Source organism: Physella acuta, unplaced genomic scaffold, assembly GCF_028476545.2.
Source record: "Physella acuta isolate Inbredline_101_S28 unplaced genomic scaffold, ASM2847654v3 ptg001346l, whole genome shotgun sequence".
Lineage (NCBI taxonomy): Eukaryota > Metazoa > Mollusca > Gastropoda > Physidae > Physella > Physella acuta.
Genome location: NW_026732861.1, coordinates 267,536 through 284,081, shown reverse-complemented (window position 1 = coordinate 284,081; position 16,546 = coordinate 267,536). Strand labels below are relative to the sequence as shown.

At 38.2% G+C, this 16,546-nt stretch overlaps 1 protein-coding gene across 1 annotated transcript; it reads left to right on the top strand.

Annotated features, from left to right (window-relative positions):
• The first annotated feature begins 77 nt into the window (after positions 1-77).
• LOC131958621 (conserved oligomeric Golgi complex subunit 8-like) lies at positions 78-14,120 on the top strand. The gene is made up of 13 exons (XM_059323752.1): positions 78-320; positions 4,514-4,585; positions 5,241-5,365; positions 5,619-5,722; positions 6,369-6,540; positions 7,090-7,251; positions 8,936-8,987; positions 9,329-9,492; positions 10,039-10,253; positions 11,324-11,405; positions 11,750-11,934; positions 12,188-12,356; positions 13,431-14,120. The coding sequence occupies exons 1-13, from the start codon at positions 254-256 to the stop codon at positions 14,118-14,120; spliced, it is 2,259 nt and encodes a 752-aa protein (XP_059179735.1). The 5' UTR covers positions 78-253.
• The last annotated feature ends 2,426 nt before the right edge of the window (positions 14,121-16,546 follow it).

Below are 16,546 nucleotides of genomic sequence, written 5' to 3'. Positions count from 1 at the left end.
TGTTAGATTAGCTAGACCAACTTAATAATTAACTATCCTTCTACCCGATGCATGTATTTTATTGTATATTGTATTGTTCGTGGCATAACTTTCAGCCTTTCGTTGTTTCAAAATTCTTTTATTTTCTATCTAAAAGGTTTTTGTAAGGTTTTTTTTTCTACAAGCTCTAATACATTTTGTACGGTATTTAGACCATAGCTAAACTATGCGGAGACAATGTAAAATTCCGTAGTTTAGATTTACCCAAACAAAAATGGCAGATGTTATAGACGTGGAAGATGAAAATATTTTAACTGGTATCTTTAAAGATTCCTTTCCAGGTAAATATACATTTACAGTATAAGTTAAGACACTAAAGAAGAAGAATGCAGTCACAATTCTTTATATAAATATACATAGCCTATCATAAGCAACATAGCAATAAAAAATAATTGGGCCTTCCCTACATTTCTGAGGCTGGGTTAGCCCGGTGTTGTCACTGTTGAGTGACGGCTTACACACATCATTCAGTCATCACAACGACGACTCTTCTACTTCTAGTAGTTCTAATATTCTAATTCTAAGTACTTCTAACTAGATCTAACTTCTACTCTGTTATAGGATAGAATGTAGTCTTCGAGTTCTAGCCCATATATTAGATTTTCTCACTAAATCTAAATTAGTTTTTTAATGTAGGCTACGCAATTTTCAATTTAAACACTGAATAATAGACATCCATATTTAATCCATTAAGTTTTAAGCACGCTTTAAACTAAATTACTTAATTTAATATTTATTGTCACTCACTGCCATGCACTCTCCATGACAACACAACTTACGGCAAACCACAAATCGGTTCGACTTTTTAATCGGCTATGCACCAGAGTTCCTCACTACACATAGTTTTTAAAAAAATAATAATGAATTGGTTGCTATATGGACGCCGGTCTTATAAAAAAACAGCTCACAATATTTGATTTCTTTTTCATTAGCTAGGCCAATGCTGCTGCCGAGAAAATCGGACAAATCGGCTTTTCCCTACCCCCTGCATGTTTAACTCTGTTTTTTGCATGCTTTTATTGTGTTTATGTTAACATGTTATACATCATTCTGTTCGTAATTGAATAACCTTTTTAACTGTATAAGTTTGATTTCTGTATTATTTCAGACGTTGAAGAAATCGCCGATTTAATCGCATTTTTTACCCCCCGCGGCGACGTGCCGATTAGGGGGGAGGCTTTTTCACCTTTTTAAAAGAGGGGTGTTACTTAGAGTCTATAGACTCTTTGAGTTTTCGTACTACAACAGTGAAACTTGGTAGAAGAATAGATTAAATGTTCACGTATAACGCTCAAGGTTCTTGGGGAAAATATGTTAAATACTTTTGGAGATATCGAACGGCAAAGTTGAACTAAGTTATTTGGGCTATTAATGAACCGATTTTTAATTTGAACCTTGAGCTGTATTCCTGAAATCTCGACGTTTATTAATATGTATGATATGTCATATTAGGCCCTATAATAAGGACGTCTATAGACTTTGAAGTGGACCGAAAATCAAAACATGACGCGCCGACCGCTGTCCGACTGAACCGCTCGGCTGTGCTTCGAATCGCTGTGTTTTAAATATGACGCGCTACAATTTTTTTTATAGACGTATCGAGTTTACGTACTACAACAATCAAATTTGGCAGACGAACAGATTAAATGTAGACGTACAACGCTCAAGGTTCGTGGTCAAAATAAGTTAAATACTTCGGGAGATATCGGACCGCAAAGTTGAACTAAGTTTCCCGGTCTATTATTTGACCTATTTTACATTTGAACCTTGAGCTGTATTCCTGAAATCCCGCCGATTATTTTAATGTATGACATGTATTATAACACCTCATAATAAAGCCGTCCATACATTTTAAGACGGAACGAAAATAAAAATTAACGCGTCGGCTGCCGTCCGACTGAATCGTGATCTACACATCGTGTAGCACAGCCGAGTGTGTGGTCACGTGACGCTAGGCGGTTGATCCGATTGGATGAGACTATAAACAATTTCTAAAGATAGATACGTGTTTCCCGTGTTTGACTCGTCGGGTATTGCTATTTTATATTTAAGTAGACAGGCATGTTTCATAACTTTGTTTTAAACCATTTAAACGGCAAAAAAAAAAAAAAAAAGTCGTAATAGTATTTACTAATCGTCAAAATTAATCTTCTTTAGAAATTAATCCGGATAGCTGCGACCCGACCAAACAATGCTGACGTGATTCGCGTAACGTTTCATTATTGTGTACATTACTTTTTCGTAAAAATGGCTTTAAAAAATAAATTAAATTTTACCCCGGGCTCTTTTTTTTTTCGGTTGACTAAAAAATTTTAAAACCCTTAACAACGTGGAGGCTACTAGCTTGCCAAATCGACCAAAATGGGATGGGGTGGGTATGGGGAGTCACTGACCATCCTACACGGTATGTAACTATTGTAACACCGTATGTAACATCCATAGCCTCACCCCGCCCCCTCTACTCCGTGACGCGACAAGCCGAGGGTCGGCGCCTTTGATGTTGTATAACACCCGTACGGTACCCGAGCGGCTCGCGGTGGTTTCATATCCCACCTCTCTCCCCCTTCACTTTGTGGAGTTGATGTTACTAACCCTCGGGCATAGATCAGGAAATCTTCCCAGACTTTTGTCTCTAAAATTACATAATATTCGTCTGACACGTTCATCGGGTTGGCCGACTAGCCTATCTAGCCTCGTGTTTACGTAAAACGGCAATACAATTCGTTGGTCAGAAAACCTGGTTAACCATGTCTGATTTCACTAAATCTAGGCAAATGCTGATGGTGATAAACGCCTCCGGAAACTTAAAAAATGCCTAGCATCTACTACACACAGTCAAGCACTCAAACATGTGCTTTTTTCCCAATGTAATAGGCCTATGGTAGGCCTACAAAATACACAAGCTTACAACTAGCATAAACATTGAGCATATATAAATCTATGTTATAGACCTATAACTTACACTACCTTGTACAAGCTAAAAAAAAAACAATTTTCCTCCAATGTTTATGTTATTAAAATTGTAAAAATGAGCAATTTTTTTGTGTTTAAAAATATTACAAAATTATCATAAAGCACACTGATTCTGATAAGACACATTTGTAACTAGGCTAATTCTATAGAAGAAAGTTGTATCAATGGTATGACATTTAAAGTAACAAGAAATATAAATATAATAAGATATGCCTATATTTTTGGAATAGAGTAGGCCTGTAGGATTGCACATAGATTACATAACATATTTTTAGAAGTTACATCATCACAAATATACTATTATTTATAGCATCCTTCTCTTTGTATTAAAACTGTATTAGTTATCTTTTCTTTAAGTAGGCTATTCACTTAAGTTAACTGACAATGAGCAAAAGAGATTTTAAAATAAACACATGGTAAATTATGAGCAAAAGGTGCGAATTACATAACCTGACCTTTATAGTTTTGTAATAATGTTCGACCATTTTAAATATCACCATTAGCTTCAGCATATACAAATGTCATATTATGGTTTAAAACAGTGTTTAATTTAAAGAATGACTTCTTATCACACGGATTATCAGATGTTGTAAAAAAAAAATTGAAGGGGGGTATTACATAATCCATGAAATAAGTCTGTTATGTAATCAAAAAACATTTTTTAAAATAGCATCATTGGATTCGGCATACAAAAATCTACAAAATATCATAAAATGACATCAATTGGTGAAGTCTGCTTGCTTTTATACCACTTTTAGTGAAAAACTCTTAAAAATTTGGTCCATACCCTCCCAGTATTTTTCCTCTTTCAGGGTCTACCCCGATTGTCTGAAAAAACTGCTGTTTTTTAATGACAAAAAAATTCATAACTTTTTTGTTTATGGTCAGATTTTGAAAATTCAAACTGATCTGTAATCAGATTGACAGCCCCTATCCAAAAATATGTAACTATTATATTGTTTTACTGAAATTAAATTTTTGCATTGGCCTAGCTATTTTCATAGACTAATAAAACTAATAATGCTTTACGTTCTCGCTCATTTTTCTACCTACACCGTTGATATTTTAAAAGTTCTAAATAACTATTTTACAGATGACTGTTGAGAGGAAATATGCACATTTCCTCACCCTGAGACTGTAAAGTACTTCTGTCTGTTATAAAAATCTATTTTTGTCTTGCTTGCAATATTTATTTTATTATGTATCATTTATATATTTTATAATATATTTACTTTTCCCACTCTTGAAACTAGAAAAGTGAGAACAAAATTTTGATGAATTTTTAAATCAATGTATAAAATTAGTCTTTTGTTCTTTTTTAAAAATAAACTATTACGCGTAAACAGTTCTTCAAAAAGCAGTGGTCACTATAGTGTTGATTTCTCACCAGCTACGGTGCATTTGGAAATGTATTCAGTATGCCACCATCCCCACACCCTATTATTTTTTTTAACTTCACAGTATATGTAAATGTTTTACTATTTCTATTTAATAATTGCAGAAAGCTGGCATGAGAATCCAGACTTTGTCCAGTATTTGGTGGAGCTTAGTTCTTATGGAGCAGAGAGATTATGTGAGTATGACATAGGCTATTGGTGTAAAGCAGGAAAGGAAATGCTCTAGTCACAAATATTAAAAAAATCCAAAAGACTTTGTCAAGCTGTGACAAGTATATTATTCTTTCAGGCATTGTGATCCACAGGGCAAACATGGTTGAGTTTATGTTTCTTTAAGCTCTGCACATGAAGGGATTGTCTTATTAACAATGCATGTAAGATGCCCAACCACATTTACTTTCCCTGATTAGGGTCTGCTCCCTGGAAAAATCTCACAATCAGAATTGCAACCAGGATCTTTACCTTCATGGGCCTAAATTTTGATTATTTTTTTTATATGTGCAAATGTTTTTCAGTTTCTTTAATAAATCCTTCCTATTTGTCATATTGTGTTATTGTATATGGCAATTGTAAAAGAGGGCGCTGCCTTATTTTATTTCCAAGGCAGCATGGACATAGCCAGCTTACCCCTGCCTCAGGCTTGTGAACTTGAAGGTATTCAACAGGTTCAAGCCCTGATGTGTAGACATTCAGATTAGCAATCATGTGCTCTGCCTTGTCGTCAGAGCTGTCAATAAAACAGTACTCCCAAAGTATAATTCAGTTGCAATAAATGGTTGGTGTGTTGTTTTGAAACACAGACTGTTACAGAATTTTATTTATTTTTACCAGGTCGAGAACCAGAAAGGCTTGCTGAGGAAAAGGCCCAGATCTTGTCTGAGACACAGGACCTCGCCTTCCATAACTACACCACATTTATACAAACTGCGGAATGCTCCAAAGAGATTTTCCAAGATGTAATTTATTTTAGTCTGCATTTTTGTTCATTAGCTGCTGTAATGATACTATTGGCATAAACCTCATTGTTATGCATATTTTTTAGATTGCTTGAAAACAAAGACTGTTAATAGGTTATGTGCTTTCAATACACTATTTCATTTTAATATTTCTAGTATAAAACAATGAATAGGCAGTTCTATATACACAACTATTGTATCACAATTAGCTCTATCAAAGCTAACTGAGAAGTCGTGTACCAATTTGTTTCAGTTTGAAATCATTGAGAAACACTTGGATGAGCTAATTAAGAAGTTGCCAGGTTTTTCTAATGAATGCAATCAGGTCATCAACAAAGCTCAAGACATCAGCTCAAGGTAGTGTGTCTTTTTTTTTATCTATGTACCTGATCTCATAACCCTTTATTTTCCTTCATGCCAGTGATTTTTCTCATGTGGTTGTGTCTGATATATGCATAGAACATTCACTTCCACACAGTATTGAAGGTAAAGTTAGTGATGAGATCTTGAAAATACTAGCTAAATTCCTTGTACAAGCTAGTGCTATAATTATCCTATATCTAAGTTAACACACCCTATATTGTAAGGCCCCATGTAACTATTATAATGTCTTTAAATTTAATTTCAATAAAATAATCACCCTCATCTTTTCCTGTTTGTTCCCAAGACACCCGGGCAGATGAAGTAGAGTTCATCTGTTTCAATTAACTTGGTAAGCACTATACTCAGCCGCCTTTGTTTCCCTAAGGTGGGTCAGGTAGCCATCATAGCAGGGTGGTCTCAGGGATGTCCTACAGACTCTAGCCCAGGATCTGAACTTGATACTTTCTGTTTAGTGGTCTAGCACTCTTCTACTCATCCACGCCGTCCCCTTAAAATAATAATATTTCTTTAAAAAGACCTGTGATTTCATATTTAATTTTTCTGTTTTTGATCAGCCTATGAATGAATTCATTAACATTAAGGGATAAATTGGCTCTGACTTTTTTGTTACTTCAACCAGTCGGCGTATGAACACATTAACATTGCAGCGACACACCCAGCTTCTGGAAATCTTAGAGATGCCCCAGCTGATGGACACCTGTGTGAGGAATGGCTACTACGAGGAAGCCTTGGAGCTGGCAGCGCATGTGAAAAGACTGGAGAAGAAACATCCCAACATTCCAGTCATTGCTGTAAGTTTCAGGTGTTTGTGTGACAGCGGGGTCACCACAGTGGTTTAATATTGTGACATCATCATAGAGCACAGGCTGTAACCCACAAGTCAGGGCTTTAGTTTGTTTGATATCCTGAGCCTATGTGTACCTGATTGGAGGTTGGGAACAAAAATTTATAAATGGTGAAGAGGTGAAATCTCCTTCGTCTGATTGGTTGTCACATCTGTTCTTAATTTTTGTGTTTTTACTGGGTATTATAGAGTAATCTGGGGACTGCATGGCCAGGTGGTAGAGCTGAAAGTTCAAATCCCAGGTTCAAGTCTGTAAGATCTCCCTGAGTACACTCAGCTCTAATGGGCAATTAAGATGCCAGGGCATAGTACTGACCATACTGTCCCCTTGAATGTCAATGAAGCATTTGTACTCTACCTAATCTGCCCCATGTATGAAAAGAAAAATATGAAAATGATAGTTACCTGAATTTTTTTTGCAGGTTATTATTTAGTCTTAATTTTTTTACTGATCATATTGGGCATACTGTAATGTTGTAGGTTTTCTGTATTGTAGAGTATAGTGCAAGAAGTGAAGGCATCAACACAGCTGATGTTGAACCAGCTGATCCAACAGCTGAGGACCAACCTGCAGCTGCCAGCCTGTCTGAGGGTCATTGGTTTCCTGCGTCGCATGGACGTGTTCACAGAGGCCGAGCTCAGGATCAAGTTCCTACAGGTGAGCTGGGCTTGTCGGTTGGGGTTGGGGGTCAGAGGTTTATCTTGTGGGGTGGGGGGGGGGGGGCGCATGGACGTGTTCACAGAGGCCGAGCTCAGGATCAAGTTCCTACAGGTGAGCTGGGCTTGTCGGTTGGGGTTGGGGGTCAGAGCTTTGTCTTGTGGGGTGGGACGACACCTGTAGGAATTGGGTGTCAGGGGTTTGTCTTGTGGGTGGGGGGGGGGGGGGGGCGCATGGACGTGTTCACAGAGGCCGAGCTCAGGATCAAGTTCCTACAGGTGAGCTGGGCTTGTCGGTTGGGGTTGGGGGTCAGAGCTTTGTCTTGTGGGGTGGGACGACACCTGTAGGAATTGGGTGTCAGGGGTTTGTCTTGTGGGTGGGGGGGGGGGGGGGGGGGCGCATGGACGTGTTCACAGAGGCCGAGCTCAGGATCAAGTTCCTACAGGTGAGCTGGGCTTGTCGGTTGGGGTTGGGGGTCAGAGCTTTGTCTTGTGGGGTGGGACGACACCTGTAGGAATTGGGTGTCAGGGGTTTGTCTTGTGGGTGGGGGGGGGGGGGGGCGCATGGACGTGTTCACAGAGGCCGAGCTCAGGATCAAGTTCCTACAGGTGAGCTGGGCTTGTCGGTTGGGGTTGGGGGTCAGAGCTTTGTCTTGTGGGGGGGGGGGAGGGGGGACCTGTAGGAATTGGGTGTCAGAGGTTTATCTTGTGGGGGGGGGGGGGGGGCGCATGGACGTGTTCACAGAGGCCGAGCTCAGGATCAAGTTCCTACAGGTGAGCTGGGCGCGTCGGTTGGGGTTGGGGGTCAGAGCTTTGTCTTGTGGGGTGGGACGACACCTGTAGGAATTGGGTGTCAGGGGTTTGTCTTGTGGGGTGGGGGGGGGGGGGGACGACTTCTCTGTTGGGATTGGGGGTCAGAGGTTTGTCTTGTGGGTGGGGGGGGGACGACTTCTCTGTTGGGATTGGGGGTCAGAGGTTTGTCTTGTGGGTGGGGGGGGGGGACGACTTCTCTGTTGGGATTGGGGGTCAGAGGTTTGTCTTGTGGGTGGGGGGGGGACGACTTCTCTGTTGGGATTGGGGGTCAGAGGTTTGTCTTGTGGGTGGGGGGGGGGGGACGACTTCTCTGTTGGGATTGGGTGTCAGATGTTTGTCATGTGGGGACACCTGTAGGAATTGGAATTACATGGTGTATGTCATGGGTTTGCTGAGGCACAAAAGTTTTCTCTGTACTGCCAGGTTTGTTATAAAAATTTCTCTGGACAAGTTATCTCATTGACAGAATATCTCAGAGAAAATATTTAGCCACACACTTTCTCAGATAGAATGTTTCAACCACAAAATCTCTCAGTAGTTTCAAATATTTAATTCATTACCAGCAACTTAGAGCAACCTGCTTTGCAGCTTATAATTCAGTCAACTAAAAGTAATCATTTTTACTACTACTTTGTAATTTCTTGAGATTTAACGTCAGTGAGACCATTTCTCCTGTCACCATTCTGTCTGGTGTTCCAAAGCCCATAGCTATTCTTATCTATTTATTTTTGTGGCATGACAGATTCTTCACTTATTTAGCACACCGCTTGTGGATCTTATATGGGGCTATACATTTGTTAATTATACTTTTTAGATATATATTTTTGTTCTAGTGGATAAACTTGTAAATATTTGACATTCATTTTTTTCAGGCCAGGGACTCGTGGTTTCAAAATATTTTGGAAGCTATACCTAAAGGGGATGGTAAGTTTTAAAAATTGTTCTCTGTATGAAGTAACTCTCCTTTTTCACATGATGTTGGGGGGAGGGGAATTTTTAACTTTAGTTACGTATTTCTGAGCATTCTTGCTTTCTTTCTTTTTGTTCAAGTATTTTAAAAATAAGAAGGTTTAAATAGTGAATTTCTAATTATCATCCAAATACATGTAAATAAAAGGCAGGTTATATAAATGTTTGCTTAATTAATTGCACTAACTCTAACCCTTACATTAACAAGAAATAACACTATATTTGACACTCCTACAAACATGTTATAAAACCACCCTAGCTAATGAGGAATTACTTATAAATTAATTAAATTTTAGCGTACACCCACATCACCAAAACTATCGAGGTCAGCCGTGTCCACCTGTTTGACATCATGACCCAGTTCAGGGCCATCTTCTCTGACGAGGACCCACTGGTCAGCACTGGACGAGAGGAGGGGATCAACGAGAGTTTGCTGTTTCACAGCTGGGTGCTGCAAAAGGTCGGTTTTCTCCCCTTATTTGACAAATTCTTATTACAGTTAGGTGCTGCAAAACGTTGGTTCTCTCCCTTTACAACTTCACACAATTGATATACACAGATGTAGAAAAAATAGTCTCTCTCTGTTGTAGATGGTGTTAGCCTAAATGAAAATTTATTAATAGGAACATTCTTAATCTATATACATAAATCAAGTAATACTAAAATGTATATTTAAAGTAATTATACCAGTATTACAAACGCTAAGACAAGATATTTGTAAATTTTGACCAATTAAAGTCAATTACAGATCTCAATGTGCAACATACCTCTGAGCCTAGATGTTTACTTTCTATTAATCTCCTTAATCCCATCAAAGCTTCAACTTTACTGACTTATTGATCATACCCCTGAACCTTGATGTTTACTTTCTATTAATCTCGTTAATCCCATCAAAGCTTCAACTTTACTGACTTATTGATCATACCTCTGAACCTGGATGTTTACTTTCTATTTGTTCCATCGAACTTTTGCCTGTGTAAATATTTGTTGATTGACGTGTTGACAGATTACCCAGTTCCTGCAGATGCTGGAGACAGACCTACTGGAGGCCGACCTGGCCGAGGGTGTTGGGGGCCGCATCGACTCCATCCTGGGCCAGTGTATGTACTTTGGTCTGTCCTTCAGTCGGGTCGGCTCGGACTTCAGGGGGCTCCTGGCTCCCATCTTTGAGAAGGCGGCTCTGAGATACTTCCAGCTGGCCCTACAGGGGGCAAACAAGAGGTGGGGGCAGCACTGGTTGAGGTTGACCTTTTGCAGGGTCAAGGTTGTTTATTTTTTTAAATGTGCATTTTTCTGATTTAATGCCAAGATTCACTAGTTAAGTGAAGTTTTTAGATTTGATGAAAACATGCAGTTATGTTAAAAAAAAAATCAAATTTTCAGATTTGATGAAAACATGCAGTTATGTTAAAAAATCAAATTTTCAGATTTGATGAAAACATGCAGTTATGTTAAAAAAAATCAAATTTTCAGATTTGATGAAAACATGCAGTTATGTTAAAAAAAATCAAATTTTCAGATTTGATGAAAACATGCAGTTATGTTTAAAAAAAAATCAAATTTTCTGATTTGATGAAAACATGCAGTTATGTTTAAAAAAAATCAAATTTTCAGATTTGATGAAAACATGCAGTTATGTTAAAAAAATCAAATTTTCAGATTTGATGAAAACATGCAGTTATGTTAAAAAATCAAATTTTCAGATTTGATGAAAACATGCAGTCATGTTAACAAATTTTCAGATTTGATGAAAACATGCAGTCATGTTAACAAATTTTCAGATTTGATGAAAACATGCAGTTATGTTAAAAAAAATCAAATTTTCAGATTTGATGAAAACATGCAGTTATGTTAAAAAAATCAAATTTTCAGATTTGATGAAAACATGCAGTTATGTTAAAAAAATCAAATTTTCAGAATTGATGAAAACATGCAGTCATGTTAACAAATTTTCAGATTTGATGAAAACATGCAGTCATGTTAACAAATTTTCAGATTTGATGAAAACATGCAGTCATGTTAACAAATTTTCAGATTTGATGAAAACATGCAGTCATGTTAACAAATTTTCAGATTTGATGAAAACATGCAGTTATGTTAAAAAAATCAAATTTTCAGATTTGATGAAAACATGCAGTTATGTTAAAAAAAAAATCAAATTTTCAGATTTGATGAAAACATGCAGTTATGTTAAAAAATCAAATTTTCAGATTTGATGAAAACATGCAGTTATGTTAAAAAATCAAATTTTCAGATTTGATGCAAACATGTAAACAAAATCAAATTTTCAGATTTGATGAAAACATGCAGTCCTACAACTTGCTGGGGCTGACCACAACTGGTGGACTACACTATGGCATGACATCATCACAGGTAGGTTGATCTCTAGGGGGGGGGGGGTTTGACAAGGGGTACTTTCATAGACAAAGGGGTAAGTATTGGCCACAGAATTCTGCCACATGGCGATATAAAAAAAAGATCAATTCCACAACTACCGTTATCTGGGATGTGACTGATTCACAATTTGAATTTTTCTGCTATTTTTAGTCACATAGTTTTTTTTTGTACAGAGTGGTCAGCTGTACCCTGTGTTAGATGTATACAGTGTGTTTTGTACAGAGTGGTCAGCTGTACCCTGTGTTACATGTATACAATGTGTTTTGTACAGAGTGGTCAGCTGTACCCTGTGTTACATGTATACAATGTGTTTTGTACAGAGTGGTCAGCTGTACCCTCCCACCTCCCTGCTAGACTTCTACCCCCTGGCCGCCTATTGCAACAACGTCCTGAGTGCACTCAATGACCTCAGGTTGTCCGCTCCCCTCAACCTGGCCTGTAAGGTTGCTGATGTCTTGCAGAGGTCGTTGATGGAGGTCAACCATGTCATTCTGGCATTTCACAGGTCAGTGACCTCTTGGTCAGTTTTCTCTTGACCAGGTCTGTTTAGTTAAGTTTGTTTTAATTTTACCAGATCAGTTTAGTCTTATATAGGTTTGTTTAATTTTGATTAGATCAGTAATGTTTTGACACTTGCTTGAGTCATGACCAGTTTTAAAGTCAGTTTTATTTGGTCAGATTCAATTAGTAAATAAAAAATTTGGTTCCTTACCATTTGATGATTTAGCCTTATGCCCATCGTTATCACTCACTTTCAGGGCTGAAGAAGCAACGTTTAATGCCAAAGAGAAAGACCAGTTTGAGCAGTTTTGTGCCACCTACGCCACAGATCTCCTGCCCTACCTGAACAAGTGTCTGCAGTCTCTGTACCCCCCCTCGCAGCTGGCAGGTGCGTTGGGTCTCACTGTGTCGGAGATGAACAAAAAGGTGAGTGCACTCCACCTGTCAGTCTCTGCACATTTTTAAAAGGGACATTATTTTACTGAATGACATATTTGTTAGGCTGGGGTTTAATATCCTGTCAACAGAGTACAATTTATTAAATCAATTATTTACTGTGTACGGAAGTCAGTTTTCCTTCCCTGATAATCTTTATCTATAATTCTCGCCCAACTATGCAGGGCACTACGCACCCACTACCCTCCAGTCCCCTCCCTCGCTCTCCAGGCATGCGCAACAGTGTGTACCCACCCACCCCATTTGGACAACTGTGTCTTTCAGAAAGTCTTCACCAGTCACTAAATAGCGGCGAATGCTTCACCGCGGTTCGGCTCGTTACTAATATTACTGCTAATGCTAGTGATACAAACTAATTAAAAATACTAAAATATGTTTTCAGACATACATATCAAAAGCATAACAATATAGACTTATTAATTTGATTGAAATCTAATATACAAATCAAAGCTGAAAATAAATGTCAACAACCAATTGAAGCACTCTCACCGGTAGACTAAATAAATACAATATAAATAATTTAGGCCTACATTTGCCTACTGTCCCAGGTTGATTAAATAAATACAATATAAATAGGTTAGGCCTACATTTGCATACTCAGTAAATTCATAATCATCATTTCTCCTTTTCGTTACTTGCAGAACAAAGACCCATAGGGACTCTGTCAAAGTTTTTCACCGTCTCATGTTGCTCTTTTTAGCTGTTCCCAATTTTCTCCTATTCTTTTGGCTCTGCTGCCATATCTTCCTAGGTCGACCCCTGCGTCACTCCTCAATAAATTAAGACCTTATTTTTATATATCTCCCAGAGTATCAATGTGTGTCTAAAATAACATTACTAACCACTACAATATTTTAAATGTAAATTGGTTTAGCTTGACTAGACTAAAACTGTCCTCTTGTCACCTCAGGCTTGTATAGGTGTGTTGTAAATTGGTTTAGCTTGACTAGACTAAAACTGTCCTCTTGTCACCTCAGGCTTGTATAGGTGTGTTGTAAATTGGTTTAGTTTGATGAGACTCTAACTGTCCTCTTGTCACCCCAGGCTTGTATAGGTGTGGTGGACCTGGCGCCAGTCCTGTCTCAGGTCAGTCATCTGATGCCAGCCATGCCTGCTGCACCCGTAGCTGAGCCGGTCAAGCCAGTCACTTTTTCTTTAGATGATTCTGATGACGATCAGACTTCCGCTGGTCAAGATCACCAGACTTCCGCTGGTCAAGATCTTCAGGCCTCCCCTGGTCATCAGACCTCTGATGGTCAAGATGTTAGTAGCCCCACTGAAGGGGTGGTGGGGGAAGCTGCTACTGGCCAGTTAGTGTCAGCCGAGGGTGGAGCTAATGCAGAAGTGCCTATCAGCTCAGGGGGTGGAGCTAACACAGACTTAGCAGTAATAGACACACCAATGGCAGGAGTGGGTGGAGCTTCTGTAGATGTACTGGTACCACCTGGGGGTGCAACAGACACACTGTCACCAGAAGAGGGTGGAGTCATCCCACCATTTGCATCAGACGAGGCTGACGACCTGGTGCCCAACCCCGCCTTGTCACACATAGCACCGCCCTCCTCACTACCTGGCCAATCAGAACTCTCCGCCTCTCCACTTGACGGAGACGGATGGAACAATGCAGACATTGATCTGGATAACTTAGACACCATGGATAACCTTGACACAACAGAATCCACAGTGGATCTGGATCTTCTCCCTTCTCCAGAAATGGAGGAAATTAAGTTGTGAATAAATAATACTAAATTAGTTATAAGATTTTTCTGCAGGCTTACTATGGGTTTATGATTGTTTTTCTTTTAAATTTTTGACGTACCAAATTGAGGGACTTTGCTAGATGGTAAAATATATTTTCTTCTTAGCATAAATGGAAAGAAAGAAAATGTTTTTATTCACGTATGGTGCTTACTGTGATAATTCTGCATGTGGTTTCTTTGTTGATAAAAAATTAAAATGAATTTTTTTTTTTTACTTGAATGTGTTGAATACTTGAACATATTGTACATATTAGAAATGTTTCTCATGATTATTTAAATATGTATTTTTATACTGGATTAAATTTTTGTTAATGATTCCATAACATTAAAATTTGCTAATCTAAAGTGGTTGTAATTTGTTTAAATTTTATCTAGCAAAATGTCAAGGTCATGTGAGATCATAGTTGAATGTCAAGGTCAAATGGTATCCTAGCCCAGTGTTGAAGTCAGATAGAGGAGGCCTTAAATAGTATGAAACAGATGATCTTTAGACCATCTGGGATCTCTACTTTAGGATAAGTCCCATGCTTTTTTTTTTTGCTTGACTGCGCTGACCCATCAAACCTCTGTCAAAGTCTGTTGGTCATTGAATGTGAAACTGGCAGTGTGTGAAATCTAACCATCATGGGCCTTACTCATGTGAAAATAGATCAGCTTGGCCATCTAAGACTAGTTAGAATTTCACAAGTAAATTTAGTATTTCATGAAAATATGTGTTACATATAAGCTCTCCTGTGTTCTTGAATAAAACTGGAGGGTTTGTCGTTTTAGTGTTGTACTCATGTCAGCTTGAAGCTGGTTGTGCTTATGGTATGACACTGATTAATTAAGCACATATGTAATAGTTTAATTAAACAAACTTAACAGATAAGAAATAAGCTGTTAAGTGCTCCTGTCGTAGGTAGTACTATAACTATTTGACTAAAGAAGGAGGGTGGGGGGCTTCTTTTGGCTAGATTTCAAGATGTCTATTTATTACTTCCCTTGGCTTATGGCCCTTATTGAAGCTAACTCAGCTCTCTTGGACTTGAATCAACCAGCTCCATGAATGTGGACGAATTGCTCATCTAGACCAGGCAATGGCCTCACCTACTAAACAGTAATCTTAAACTTTTTACCATTTACATTCTTCATACTCTTCTATACCATTTTTCTCATTTCTTTCAATATAATTATAATTATCATGTCTTTGTTTCTGCCTGATGTTGTATCATCATCTTTTTCTTCTTTGTGGAGCCCACTATACAATGTTGGGTTTATTCAATGGAATACATGTACAGTGTATGATGATAAAATATATCTATCCTAGATAGAATCTATATTTTATTATACACCGTACATGTATTTATCATAGACTATGGTGTACTAAAGTTGGTGAGAGGAAAGGTAATGATAAACAGTTACTTCCCTTTTGTTTGTTTTTTTTAAAGGAAGAAGAAAATCTAACCAACTTGTGGTTGCTATTTCTGTTACGAATAGCACATGCATAAGTATATGTACTTGTAACAGGGCTACCTGTAACACATACAGTAGCATATGTACATTTAACATGGGTGACTGTTAGCACACCTAGCATCATGTTACCTGTATCACATGGGCCTGTGATCTTGTAGCACATTCAAGTTCATATGTACCTATAACAAATATAATTCTGACAAGTCAGAAGAACTATAGTCTACTGAACTATCTAGATCAAGTACGATGGGTTTGTGTCTATAGGGTGCATCTCAGCTCTAATGGGTACCTAGCATGTTGACCCAGTTGCTTAATGCAATAATTGTCTAGTATAAAAACTAGATTGCTAACTCGAAAGTCTCGAGTTCATATCTGGGTTCAAATCAGTCGAACATCCTTGAGTCTACCCAGCTCTGATTGGTACCTAGCTCATGCTAGGCTGGGCATCGTGCTGACCACATTACCCTCATATGCCGAGGTCACAAAAACAGGTGAACTCTACTTCACTTGCCGCATCAACCGCCTGATAAAAAAAAGAAATTTTTACTTAGAAAAAACTCTACTTCCTCTACCTCTACACATTTGTTGACCATTTTCCAGTGTTGAAGTGATCTTGCCAATTTGCACTAACACAATCAACTGCTTTTGACTGAACAACAAATTGTGAATAACGTAACAAAAAGTTATTTAAAAATGTTTTATTTTATTTTTTAAATCAACTGATTACTTGCTCAAACACACATCACTCAAACTTGGAACACACCATCATAGCAAACATACAAGTGTGTAACACACTTTCATTGCAACATCCAAATGTGCAACACATCCATCAAAAAATCAACAATGTGAACATCTTTTGGTGAGCAGTGTAAAAAAAAAAACATTCAAAAAATATTTAGTGTCAAAGGTCAAACATAAAAGAAAATCAATTCCCCCCCCCCCCCC